General features: G+C 43.9%; 2 protein-coding genes across 3 annotated transcripts; both read right to left on the reverse strand.

The window, feature by feature from the left end:
• Positions 1-601: 601 nt before the first annotated feature.
• LOC6551667 (plexin domain-containing protein 2) lies at positions 602-11260 on the reverse strand. Of its 2 annotated transcripts, XM_015155568.2 has the most exons (8): positions 11023-11260; positions 3804-4643; positions 3441-3650; positions 3228-3379; positions 3096-3168; positions 2618-3033; positions 2531-2539; positions 602-2305 (listed from the first exon to the last, which is right to left on the reverse strand). In XM_015155568.2, exons 1-8 carry the CDS (start codon positions 11108-11110, stop codon positions 2237-2239), a joined length of 1857 nt encoding a protein of 618 aa, XP_015011054.1. In that variant the 5' UTR covers positions 11111-11260; the 3' UTR covers positions 602-2236. The 2 variants fall into 2 exon arrangements, with proteins under 2 accessions (XP_015011054.1, XP_001977245.1); XM_001977209.3 differs by lacking the exon at positions 2531-2539 and having other exon boundaries at positions 11023-11259.
• A 110-nt stretch (positions 11261-11370) lies between these two features.
• On the reverse strand, positions 11371-12521 carry LOC6551666 (venom allergen 5). Its single transcript, XM_001977208.3, has 3 exons — positions 12245-12521; positions 11767-12146; positions 11371-11710 (listed from the first exon to the last, which is right to left on the reverse strand). Exons 1-3 carry the CDS (start codon positions 12371-12373, stop codon positions 11458-11460), a joined length of 762 nt encoding a protein of 253 aa, XP_001977244.1. The 5' UTR covers positions 12374-12521; the 3' UTR covers positions 11371-11457.
• Between the last annotated feature and the right edge of the window lie 255 nt (positions 12522-12776).

The following is a 12776-nucleotide window of genomic DNA, read 5'->3' on the forward strand; positions in this document are numbered from 1 at the left end:
CATCTTAAGCTTTAAGGACTGCTTAATTTCCATTGGAGTACGTCTTTTTAATGGGGTCATAAAAAAAGATGAACCTACAGCGCAGTGGGGCGTTTGAGTACCTCCCCTTCTTGTGCGCTGGTTTGGCACCCGCCCGTTTATCCAAAAGTTTAACAATTTATGCGGTGGCTAAAAATATGCGTGGCAAGTGCGTGACTGTAAATGTCTTATCAGCACGCATGCTGTGCGAGCCGCCTATAATTCCCAATCAGTTCTAGCCGCCCACAGACCAAGTCATGAACATAAATGCAACCAGCATTAGGAGTATATACTTCACGGAATCATCTCTGTGGTCGGCCCTCACATACTTTAACATATACTGAACATACTTTAACATATACTGAACATACTTTAACATATACTGAACATACTTTAACATATACTGAACATACTTTAACATATACTGAACATACTTTAACATATATATTTATATTATATATAATAAATTAGCTGATTAGACAAATTGTGCCATTGAATTACGTTGATTTTGCGTTCCACAAGTATTTGCATTTGCATTTAATTTGTTCACCACATAAAGGTTGTGATTCAAAAGCCCAGCTGGTTTCATTTTCAAGAATGTATTGGTTTTTATTTAAATTATCATGTATACATACAAAGAACTTAAAATACAAGTTTAATTTCTTTATCAAAATACATTGTTATACAATATTCTTAGTTGTTGTCGTTTGCATGCTTGGGGTTTATTTAAAGGATTGGTTTTATTGATACATATTTTAATCTGCTCCCTTACTTAGTTAATTATATTTAGTTTAGCTTTGCACACCGCGTTTAGTTAACATTTTATATTCGTGTATAATATAGGTTTATTTATTTTCTTTGTTGTGTTTCTCGTTTATTTGCATTTGTAATATTAATTAATAGAAAAAAAATACTAACAAAAAGAAGAGGTTGTTTTGGATATATGTATAATATAAGGGCTATGCGTGCTCGCACATAAATCTGAATCCCCTGCACGCATTTACACACATAAAACTTGCATACAAATCGCATATAATACAGTGTATGAAAAACTGCGCCCAGTGTTCGCAGTAATACATTTATCCCGAAATCGCTTGCCAAGCTACACACACTTAAAATAAAAAACAAACGAAATGACATGAAATGTTCGTAATTCGAATGCAATTTAAAAAACACAAATACACAGTTTGAGGAAGCACTTTTGGCGAAGAGTCCAGCAAAACGCGCACGCACACAAAAAATACACATATAGTACAGCCCTTTCTCGACATCTTTTCAAGCTTTTTTGGGGGGGTTAGAGTACAGAGAATGCAGGGTATGTTAAAAGAACATTAAACAAAATTGAACTATGAAACAATTGAAAGCACTTTGGCCTGTGTCCGTGTGTGTATCTGTGTGTGTGGGAGTGTGTCTCATATGACTGCTGTGTTGGAAATTCGCTAGAAGAAGCCTGTGAAATTTGGTTTTCTTTTTCCGAACATTCGCGAAGAAAATTCCGCAATTCCGGGCAGGGAATTTTGATACTGAGGGGTGTGTTGTGTGTGTGCGTGGCCTGGTGGGAGCCGTTGGTCTCAGAGTTATACAATAGTTGTCGTCATCGGGGGTATTTTATCGTAGATTATCATAGATTTCTCTCTTGTTTGCTTCTTTTCTAATGGACAGGCGGCACGGTAAAACGATAAAAAGATACATTAACAGATCACTTCATGCTGTTGCCAGTCGTCTTTTGTTTTTCTCGCATATTTTCTGTTCTCCTATTCATTGAGCAGTTGGTTCCGGGGGACTATGAGTCAAGAACTCAGGTCCTAGGCTTACTTTACACCTCTAGATTGCTTTCATTTCATTTTGTTTTTTTATTTTTTCGGTTTCGGCAGCGTTCAAAGCTAAATCTCAACAATCAGTTCAAAAAGTGGTCTTTTGTTTGACATTGTGGACATGGAACATCACAATTACAGAGGGTTTCAAATGTCTTTAAAAGATAGGATGGCACCTGACGCTCGGTGCTCGGTGCTCGGTCCATGTTATAAAATAATCGTATTTAATGGCGATTGCTTCTCAGTTCTCAGTGCCCCCGCGCTCACGATACTGCTCCGTAAGGAATCAGGGTTCAGGGTTCGTTTGGTTGGTTGGTTAGTTGATTCATCGTCGGTATAGCTGCAGCTCCCTCCTACGTCTCGCGATCTCTGTACCCCTCCTCTACGCCTCCGGCAATCATCGCCTACATGTGTATCGTGGCCGCCGTGTAGCGGGCCTCGCCACGCCTCCATGACCACTGGCTGGGACGGAACTGTGGAGAAAAAGGCAGCGATTAGTGGGGTCCGAGGTCACACTCAATAATTTCTAGCATGACAAACTAGAGTGTACAACTGAAATAACAATCTCATACCGCATCAATTAAAATATCAGGAATGAATATATTTAGAGTTCATTTCATTAAAAACAAAAAAAAAACAAATTCTCCTCTAAAAAGCTCATAATTGTAAGAAGAACATGCTTGCAAAGGCGCACAAACCTGCTTGGACTGCATGTAATTGAAAGAAATGTAACACATTGAGTATCCTCTGCGGGCATAGCATAAATGGTCTGACAAAGGACTCACCTGGATGAGCAGCTGGCCGCTCTTGGTGTGCGGATTGCGGTACGCGTAGAAGAGCCACAGCGTCACGGCGAACACCAGACAGATGGGCACCATGAAGCCGAAGGCTACGCCCACATTCTTATTGTCCGCTTCCGCCTTCGATAGCTCGGCGTTGCCGAGCTTTTCCTCCCTATGGACATCACTGGAGGACTCCAGCCCCGTCTTTATGTAAGCGGTGACATGTGGCGTCCTCGTGCTGATCACGCTGGGCTCCGTTACCGGCGTGATGGAGCCGGTGGATGCCGTTGAGGGATTTGTCGCACCATTGCTGGCGCCACTGTTCGGAGAACCATTCTTGCCCTGGGCGGCAGCATTGTTACCCTTATCGCCGAGGGCTGGGCACGAACTATTGGTATGAATGGCGGTAGTCTCACATCCTGGAATCATATATATTATAAAATAAGATCCCATAATAGCATGGCAACCCAGCAAAGCTTACCCTTTTGAATCCACTCGTGCTTCTTGCGGTCGGTACCCGTGGAGCAGCGATTCAGCGCCGAGCACCATAGGCACTGCAAAATATGAACTATTAGCTGGCGAACTGGGTGAAGGGGAATGGCGGAGCACTCACCGTAAACGTAGTGTTGTGGTTGATGCACGAATTGCAGTCATTGTAGCCAAGGCAGGTGGGCTGTGCCGTCAGCTTGATGATGGTGGAGCTGGTGATCTCCTGCTGCTGGAAGGAGACACGGTGGTACTCGTAGATTGTCTTTCGGCGGGCAACTGGCGAGGCGAAGGGATACTGATTAGCTGAAAGGACTGCAACCAAGCGAATAGTACTCACAGTATAGTTGCTTGTCGATAATGTAGGCGTCGGAGAGGCCAACCTTGACCGGATGCTCCTTGTCCTGGATGGAGTTGATGCTGGTGGGCACCAGCAGGTATGTGAAAACAATGTCGCCGCTCTTGTGCAGGGTCACGCTGAACGTAAACTTGCCTAAATCCGGCTTGTCCTGCAGCGTCACATTCTCCCACACGGCAGTGAAGGCGGTTCCTGGAAAACAAGACATAATATTAACATTTTTTAAGACCGCAAATTGTTTCATGTTTTCGGCATTGGCGCACGAACAAATACCTAACATAATTTTCCTTACGATGTGAGATGCATAAGGAAAATTCTCGTTCGAATCGTGGACTTAAAACTCACCATTGTCGTTCAATCGGACAAACGAGTCGTTGGACATGCTCGTATCGAAGTTGGCCATCAGTGGGGCAATGTATTGGGTGGCCGCCAGCCAGGAGTGAACGTACTCGCCGGTGTAGAGGAATCCGCCGGTGGCCACCGTGATGTTGCGCACAAAGTGTCCGTAGAAGGGGAAATCAAACTTGAGCTCCACCGTCATGGCCCGGCGGTGGGACGAGGAGAGCATGATGTTTTCGGGCGTCGTCTTCAGTTCGTTCCACAGTGAAGCCACCTCGTCCTTGTTCACATAGAGCACGCTGTTGTAGTAGTCGTAAAAGTCCACGATCTCTTTCAGCGACGCATTCTTCACCGCCGCCTCGATCTCTTCCTCGGGCACGTCCACGACTTTGGATACGTCCACATCGATGACCGCCGGCGAGGGATCCGTCATGGTTGATCCCGCCTTCTTCGGGTAGCCCGACTGTGCCAATAGTGTGGGCTTCTTGGTAGCCGGCGCACTTTGGCTAGTGCTGTTGGAGTCGACGGCCGGAGCCACGTCGTATGTCTTTCTCTGTCCGGTGCCGTTGACTCCGACATTGTGCACGTTGTAGGACACACTACCGCCGGCTGCCTTGTTGTCCACGGTGGTCACCGTGGTCTCTGCGGCCACTCCTCCGGCTGCTCCCGCTCCCCCTCCTGCTTCCGCACTGGCATTAGCAGACACGGCGCCTCTGTACGAGGTCCCCGATGGTTCGAATGTGTTTCGTCTTTGACGGTGCAGCCGTTCCGGCCTCAGTGGCACCACTCCGTATGCGTCAATGTTCGGCAGAGTTGTGTCCCCGACCTCGTACGTCTCCTGATGCACTGGCGATGAGAAGAGCAGGGTAAGTGTACGTTAGCAACTCTGAGCAATTTCAAACTAAGGATGATTGTAAGCACAGTTCGAAGCATGTCGACCAAGTCGGCTGCATATCCTGGCCATGTCGGGCCTGCGTTTCGGGCAACCAGGACAATCATTGGGGTTACAACCGCATTTCGTGCTCATTTGCGTGCCCATTTGCTTGTGTTTGTAATTAACCCAGCTGTTACGTGAAGCCCTTCTCGATATTGATTTTCTATTTCCATTCTCACATGTGCACTGACACATGTACATACATATGTAAATGGCATTTGGTACATACATACATAGTATGTGCATGTGCTTATGTATGTACTCCTACGAATACCACAATACCACATGAAACGCCATTGTTGACAGACCACCACCATCCACTGCAATTACAGCGATTACAACGATTACAACAATTACAGCATGCGGTTGGCGTTTTTCGGGGGGATTGTAAGGCAGCTTGTGGCTGACGGAATTTCGATCTCGGAACAAACGTAGGCACTGTTTTTGGCCGGTTTAGAGGACGGGAATAATGTTAGTTGAGCCTACGATGGTAGATATCTCACCAACCATATTTTAATTTTACCCAATTTTACATTTCCACATACCCGCCGTGCAGACTGCTTGACAAGCAGAGTCAGAAAGCAGAGAACATATTTTAAGTTCAAGCAACAAAGAAAATATAAATCTTATTGGACAAATACAGCCTGTTAATATTTAAGAGAAAAGTTAATGATCAAGGGCAGCTCTCTTTCCTTTCCTTCTCCTTCATCCAACATTCTCGTCCCTCTTCCCGCTTTCACGCGAGAGCGCCCCCGTGAGCACTGAATCATGGAATAGAGGAGAGCAGTAAAGAGAGGCGCACAAGAAGGAATAAAAGAGCTCTCTTTAAAGTTACGGCAGTGTAAGCTGTTCTTCTCTTCCACAGGCACACACACACTTACATCAATATGGGGAAAACAGCTTCCGATAAAACAGCTTATAAATAAATGCACTGCTGGGCTTTTCAGTGCTCTATTTTTATACTATATTTATACCAATTTAAGAAGGGTGGGCTGCTGTTGTGAAAACCTGCTATGTCCTTGTTTGTCATTAGTCCTGTCGTCACTTTGTCCCATAGTCCGTGCATTACTGTGCAGATGATAAGCCCAGCTCGCTAATTAGACCCCCTTAATTCTACCGTAGAATGGTAGCGGATCAATCGCCCCGCTACATACATATTAGCATCTGCATGCAAACCGCATTGATTACAATCGCTCCAGCCATAACTAGCTGTTAGCCCAAACTTTCGTTGGCCATGATTGATTGATTGATTTATAATTGGTTTGCATCGTTGTTACGGGGATAGCCACGCAAGAAAGCTCCAAATTCGATGCACCCAGTTCTAGTTTACATGCTTATAGTAGAAGCTAGCTGTGAAAACACGGTGAAAATCAGTAACTTTCTTCACAGGGTGGAAACGGTCTTATGCTGGGCCATTAAACCTAACTACCATATACGCATGTAGATTTGTTGGCCCACTTAGCGAATATCTAACGCATCTCTGCATGACTACAAATGATAGTGCATGGTATGTCAAATTCCTTTCGGTCAGCTTCACCACATTGTGTGTTTCGGTTGCCATCCAGAAAATTGATATTGCAGCACTTTCGCCAGGGAAGCGTTTCTACATCGCTCACCCGTGAGACTTTCGATTCGCATCGTTAGTCTGCGCACTTACCATGCTTCGTAAAGTGAAACATGTGTTCAAGAAATACCAATAAAATGTTGCTATTTACAGTGGGAGAAACACAATGTGCACAAATCTTAGTTCAAACTTAAATGCATTTAAGCATCAAGTTTTTCAAATGCTCAGAGACTGCTTGTATTCGATAAGTAAAAATAAATCCAGAAAAGTTTAGTGTTCCCGCCCATTTGCTCGCCAGCTTTCATAATAATTATTTCGTTGCAGATGCGGCCAAAGTGACGCGGCACCGCGGGATGAGATGCACATCCATTGGAAAAATCACCTGCCACCCACCCACTCTGCGCCCCCCACCCAGAAAACCCCAGAAAACCCCACAAACCCGCCGTCCAAGCCACCGATCAACATTCGCGTGACGCCGATCCAATTGAACCCAGTGTTAATTGCTGTAAGTGGCGGTTTGTAGTCTTTCCCCAGGGTTTCTGTTATGGTCGTTGAAATAATTGGCGTAAATTTATGCCGCACTTGATTGAAAACCGATTCGTTTTTCAATATATGTACATATGCATGCACATATCTCTGAGAATGGAAGAATGCCAGTTCCGTATTCCCAACTCAATTTGCTCAGATCGATTCGAATCAATGTAGTACCTCTAATTAATGCAGTACTCTAAGATTTAAGTTCGTAATATTGCATAAGCTAAACAAAAAGTGTCATGTATATTTCTCAGTGTAGTTGCCTTGATAACGACCTTTGGGTTACCGAAAATAATTTGCACGATGCCCCAGTTTGAGAAAAATCTTTAATTGCTGGGCTGCAAAACAAGGTGTGAAGGACGAATAAATCAATGAAAGTCGATCATATCGATGATACCATACAGTCAGTCAATTCGAAGATGCAAAATGCTAGATGAGAAAGAGCGTTCGCACGTTTTTGTTGAATTCATCATCATTTTAAGGGCATTGCGGTGCAACATTGCATAAATTCATTCCCACATTTCGCTAAACAATTCTCCATATCACTTATTCCTTTTGAACTCTTTACTGAATTTCAATAAGTGCTTCGGCATCAAAAACTTTCCGCCAAAATCATGTGGTGTTATATATATTATTTTACGAATATTAGTGAGTGTTGGCTGTGTGGCTTTTTGAGTAAGACAATACGTTTCAAAATTGTGTTTATGTTCTTCCCTTTTGATCCCTAAGAGGAAATGGTTTTATTACTGTGTCAACTCGATTTGGGTGCGCAACAAACATACATACATATGTACCATATATGTATATGTCGATTTTCGCATTCGGTTGAATTTGCATTGTGGAATCACTTGACATTGAGCTCGAGAATTTTAACACGCCAGCAATAGCGCTCTTTTTTCTTTCGATAAATATACGTACGTACGTAGATGAGCGTGTAGGTATGTATTTCTCTGAACTTAATTGCTAGTACACTGAGCGTTTTAAAGTGTGCTCAAACCATTCAAATTGTGCTATAAAACTAAAAGCTAAATGCCTAATTACACGTGCAAACTGATCCAATTCATTTGTATTTGTTTTGATATATCAACTCAGCTTTGTTGCTGAGACTTTATTTCCCATTGTTCAACTTGATGTTACTTGTGCAGTAGCTTGTTCTAGCTTGTGCAACCTATATATTTCCGTTCCAATACTGCCACCTGCATCACTGATAATTCTTTATCAACAATTCCCTAAAAACAACAATTTGCGTCGCACGCTTTTACCTGAACTTGCTCAGTTAATTGACGGGCGGTAGAGTACGTAAATAAACATGACTACACTGGGAAAAAGTACATATTCACGGGAGCAACCCATAATATACTTTGTAAATTGCATTTAATACTGTTCAAAATGTTTACTGTGCCATTTTGAGTGGAATTACTTTCTTATAGCCTAACTAACTTACTATACAGCCACATATAAAGTCATTTAGATGTATATTCTTGTATATAACGTAGATAGAACGTAGATGATGACAGTCCGAGTTCGAATCCCACTCTGTTTTATGCATTTCTAAAATCGTGCCACTCAGACGCATCGGTAATCAAATTTTCTTTCTGTGTGTCCGCTGTTTGCGCTGGACAGACGTGTCCGGAGTGCCAAGACATTAACAGTTCTTCGGTCGCCGTTAGGCGGAAAAGCTTATCAGCCCCATCCATTTTAGTTTTTTTTTTTGTCTTGGGGCAAAAACGGGGGCAAGCCGCAGCTTTTCATTCAGAGAAGCGAACAGCAGGGCAGCCACATGATGATGATGATCTGGTGCTAATGATGTTCCCATGGCCAAGAGAAACATTGACAAACGATGCATTTGTCGAATTGCGCAGATCTGGGGGATCCACAATGGGTTTCAGTTGTTCGGTGCCATCGGTGGGAAGTTTATCTCCATGAATAAGAGGAAAGATATCCAACTTGAACTTAGATTTCAAATAGAATCAGCCCCTAAGCCTTCGGAACCTGTTTGCGAAGCTGAGTTGATATCTGGCATCGACTTAGTAAAGCACTTTAGCACCGACCGAAAGATAACCTGTTGTACCTTTTTGCCATCTGTGGTTTCTCAGTTTCCTTAGAAAACACTTAGACTGTACAAAATAGTCATCAAAGTTGGCTGACCTGACACTTTTGACACCCCTTTTTTGTGTAAACAAAGGAAATTGCTAGATAACCGAGTTGGGAAAACACGTATTCCGAATTGATGGGGAATTGAGTTTGGGTAAAAAATGCATTCTACGAACAAAATGTTCACGTTTCCGATGACGCACTATCCATGAGTTAGTAACTCCATTCCCCCCAGGTTAATGCAGTTTAGAAACTTTCGCTGGTTTTCATACCGGAAAAGCGCCGGGTATGGATAATTTGATAATTCAGAACGGCTGGCACACTGCACACTGCAAAAAGGGGGTGAGTGATAATCGAAGCGGACAGAATGGCTTCTGTTCACTGCATCCCAGAGATTGGAGCAATGAGTTAACGCCCTTGATAAGCGATGGTGCCAGTAGCGGCATGACGCCAGATGCAAGTCCAACCGGAGTGGGTTGCGAATTGCCATTCGAAATACTGATAGACATTAGTCGTTGGGAAATGTGTTACTCCCAGAAAGAAACTTCTGGGAAAATACGGTTCGTCGAAGTCTGTTTAACTTGGAGGATTTCATAGAAGTGTATGGCAAATCAAAGCAGATATTTCGCCAGGAGAACTATCTTGTAAACAGAAAATGAAGCTCTTTATTGCAAATAAATTAGTTGGTAAATACCTAAAAGATAAACACTGAACCCAAGTCAAGTCATTTTTATTTGGCTATTTTGTTTTCCCTACACAAATCTAGGGACAGTACACTGCGAGAAACAAAGGTGCAGTGTATGGCTAAATTCTGGATTTGGTTAACGAAACTCTGCGGTGGCCACGCAGATAGTCGAGTGCACTTTAAGCAAGATGCCAAGCGACTGGATTGCTGAAATGAGTAAAGAGCCGATAAGGAGACAAAGAAAGCGAAACGCCGTACAAACTGAATCAACAAGACGGAAATACATTTGTAGGTGTAACTGTGTGTGTGCGCATTCAGTAGGTGGTTGGTATTAGCCGTTACGTCAGCAATTTTCCCCACTTATGTATGTGTATTCTTTTTTTTGGGAAATTGCGAAATGAAAACTGAAAAGTGCCGTTAGCCGGTGGCAGCAAAGTTGCCACCTGTCGAACTCGCGCGATAGCGAAAGAACGTTGGCAAAGGAGTTGCCAACTTGGTGATGTTGTTTCTGTTATCTACGTTACAAATGATTAACGCAGCTCCAGCGTTTGCGTTTGCAATTGCAAATTGCGACAAAAACAATGAGCTTTTGCGCCCCAATCAGCGATTTCAATTGATATATGCAGGTTGTTCGCCTGGTGGCGACGTCGCAGATGGAAAATTGGTTGCACGCTAAGTGGAGCATGGCGCAAATGAGCGCGCCGCGCACATAACAAAACTCGAAATAATACAAAGTCCGAGGCGGCGGGAGTTGGTTTTCTTTTTTTTTTTTTTTGTTTTTGTTTTTGTTATTTTCCATTTTTGAAGGTGGCTCGTTGGGCCACAGGACGTCGCCTATTTTCACACTCAACTGCTCTGCCACACACACGCACACTCGCTTTCCGTTGTTGTCAATTAACGCATTTGATGTGTCAGCACACGAAAAAAAACAGTAGAAAAAAATGAATTAAATACAACATGGCTGCGGTAAATTTCACCATAAGAAAAAGTACCAACTAACCGCCCGACCCCCTTTGCCAACACACGCCTTTTGATGATGATTTGTCTTTATTTTCTGTGAACGTTGTGTACAAACAACAGGCCATAAATACATTGAATACACCTTCCAAAAAAAATACGAAAACTACGCGCCATGTGTGCATTGCCCGCCCAGCAAACAGATGGGCTGTCTTTATTTTCAGGTATTTCTGTCTTATTGGAATCATTCGACTTATTCGAACTGCGTAGCGTACAAGAAAATAACAACCAGATTTACACACACACAAACAACAGCACATTGAAAGAGACACACATGCACACAGGGACAAAAAGCAGACGTACACCATCAAGGTGGATGAAGACAGAGATGGATAAAACAAAAGAGATTGAGAAATAGGCAAATAACTGCGAAGCACCAATATTCAAGTTCACTTACACACGGCCGACACGAATTCCGATGCACTGCAAGCGATGGCTAAAAGGATCGCAATTTGCGCGCACGCACTACCGACACTCTTTGCCATTTTTTAACCGTTCTTTCAGCCACCGTTCGTTGCGTATGAAAATTAAAATACGAATGCTGTTCGACCAAAGATGGCACGCCAGTCGATAAGCAGAGCGTTGCCAGATGCGTCATACATCGAATCTAGCGACTCTGATCACACCTGAAATAATCGATTGCATTCTATTGCATTTCTATGCAACACCCGATTTCCTTTTTTGAATTCGATATATTCGATAGATGGCCCAATTTCAAACAAAATGTCACTACAAAAACAGATAGTATATTCGGAAATCCAGTACGAGTACAGCTATAAGCAATTCAGCACATGTACTCTTTCAAATTGCACGCTAAATAGCATAACCTCCACTAACCCGACCACTGATTGTAGTTGTACACCTCGTTTGGGGAGCAGAGATTCGCATAGACTGAGTTCCGACCTGTCGTACATTCCGAGGCGGCGGATCCCGCCCTATAGACGGAGTTATTCAGCACATTGGTGACCGCGTAATTGCAGGCCAACAGGGTGGCCTGCACGTTGTTGGCGTCCGTAAATCGGGCAATCGCACAACCCACTCTGTTGTTACGCTCGTTGACCATGGTGGTGAAGTGGCCAATTGCTCTGGAAACGAAATAAATGGGATAAATTACCAAACACCCAACTGGCTATGCACTTACGGTCCCCCGCGCATCTGGTAGTTCTCCATGTCGCCACTGCTCGCATACCGATTCTCATCGAACCAGGCGGCGATCCTCTGGCGCAGAAAGACCGCCACATCCACGCTCCGGGTGAAGAGAATGCTCAGATTCTGGCCCGCATAGCGATACGTGTTCGTGTTCCGGCATTCATCGTGCGCCATGCGGCACTGCAGCGCATTGTAGGCGGCCAATTGGGCCAGTGTGGCGTCCCAGGCCATTGTGGCCATCTGGACGGCGCTGGGGAAGCCACTAAGTCCTCCGCCAGCGACCATGTTGCGGCGCTCATTGTGCAGCTGGAGAATCAGCTGGATGTGGGCATCTATCTGGACAAACTCGCCGCTGCAGCCGCTCACAAAGCGCTACATACAGTCGACGAACATGATTAGACAGGATCAAACGTGAGAGGGAAACGCATGCAAGGTACAGTTGAACATTTGAACTATACGCATTTACTTACTCCGCTGGATTGGCAGGCCACGTGTCTGCCACTTGGACACAGTGCTGGATCGCAATAGTCCTGAGCGGATGTAAAAGCAGTCGTAAGGACGATAGATAAAAGGATAATCCACCGTAGAGATCGTGACATTTTGGCTTCATGCACGGAAAACTACTAAATTGTTTACACATTTTGCAAACAGACGTAACGTTGCATGAATGGAGCGACTCATCTATTTAGGCCGCAGCCTGGCTGTTTTGCGACGAAGTAAACAAGTGCTTTTTTATAAAATAAATAAACATGCATATATGCTGATTTACTGAATGCACGTTCGAGTACAGCGCGCACCATATGCATATGTGCATTTCTTGTGCACCCCAAGTGTGTACTTGTCTTGCCAAGCGAACTTTCCAAATGCTGCTGTTCGTTTAAAAATGTTGAAAAATAATTGCGAATAATTCCGTAGACTTTTTCAAAATGTCAAGATATAATCCCGTGTTGGGCCTAACCCGTGACACAAACCACTGGCGTGCGGTATTTATGTGGGCATCGT

The sequence above is a fragment of the Drosophila erecta genome, unplaced genomic scaffold (genome assembly GCF_003286155.1).
Source record: "Drosophila erecta strain 14021-0224.00,06,07 unplaced genomic scaffold, DereRS2 tig00000152-arrow-arrow-pilon, whole genome shotgun sequence".
In the NCBI taxonomy this organism is placed as follows: domain Eukaryota; kingdom Metazoa; phylum Arthropoda; class Insecta; order Diptera; family Drosophilidae; genus Drosophila; species Drosophila erecta.

Excerpts from the sequence above, each read along its gene's own strand:
- LOC6551667 (XM_015155568.2), bottom strand. The coding sequence starts at position 11,110 with ATGGCAAAGAGTGTCGGTAGTGCGTGCGCGCAAATTGCGATCCTTTTA. Across the intron at positions 4,644-11,022 it reads GGAATTCGTGTCGGCCGTGT|TGCATCAGGAGACGTACGAG; the intron begins GTAAGTGAACTT and ends TCTCATCGCCAG. Across the intron at positions 3,034-3,095 it reads GCACGAGTGGATTCAAAAGG|GATGTGAGACTACCGCCATT; the intron begins GTAAGCTTTGCT and ends ATATGATTCCAG.
- LOC6551666 (XM_001977208.3), bottom strand. The coding sequence starts at position 12,373 with ATGTCACGATCTCTACGGTGGATTATCCTTTTATCTATCGTCCTTACG. Across the intron at positions 12,147-12,244 it reads TGGCCTGCCAATCCAGCGGA|CGCTTTGTGAGCGGCTGCAG; the intron begins GTAAGTAAATGC and ends GACTGTATGTAG. Across the intron at positions 11,711-11,766 it reads TACCAGATGCGCGGGGGACC|AGCAATTGGCCACTTCACCA; the intron begins GTAAGTGCATAG and ends TTTCGTTTCCAG.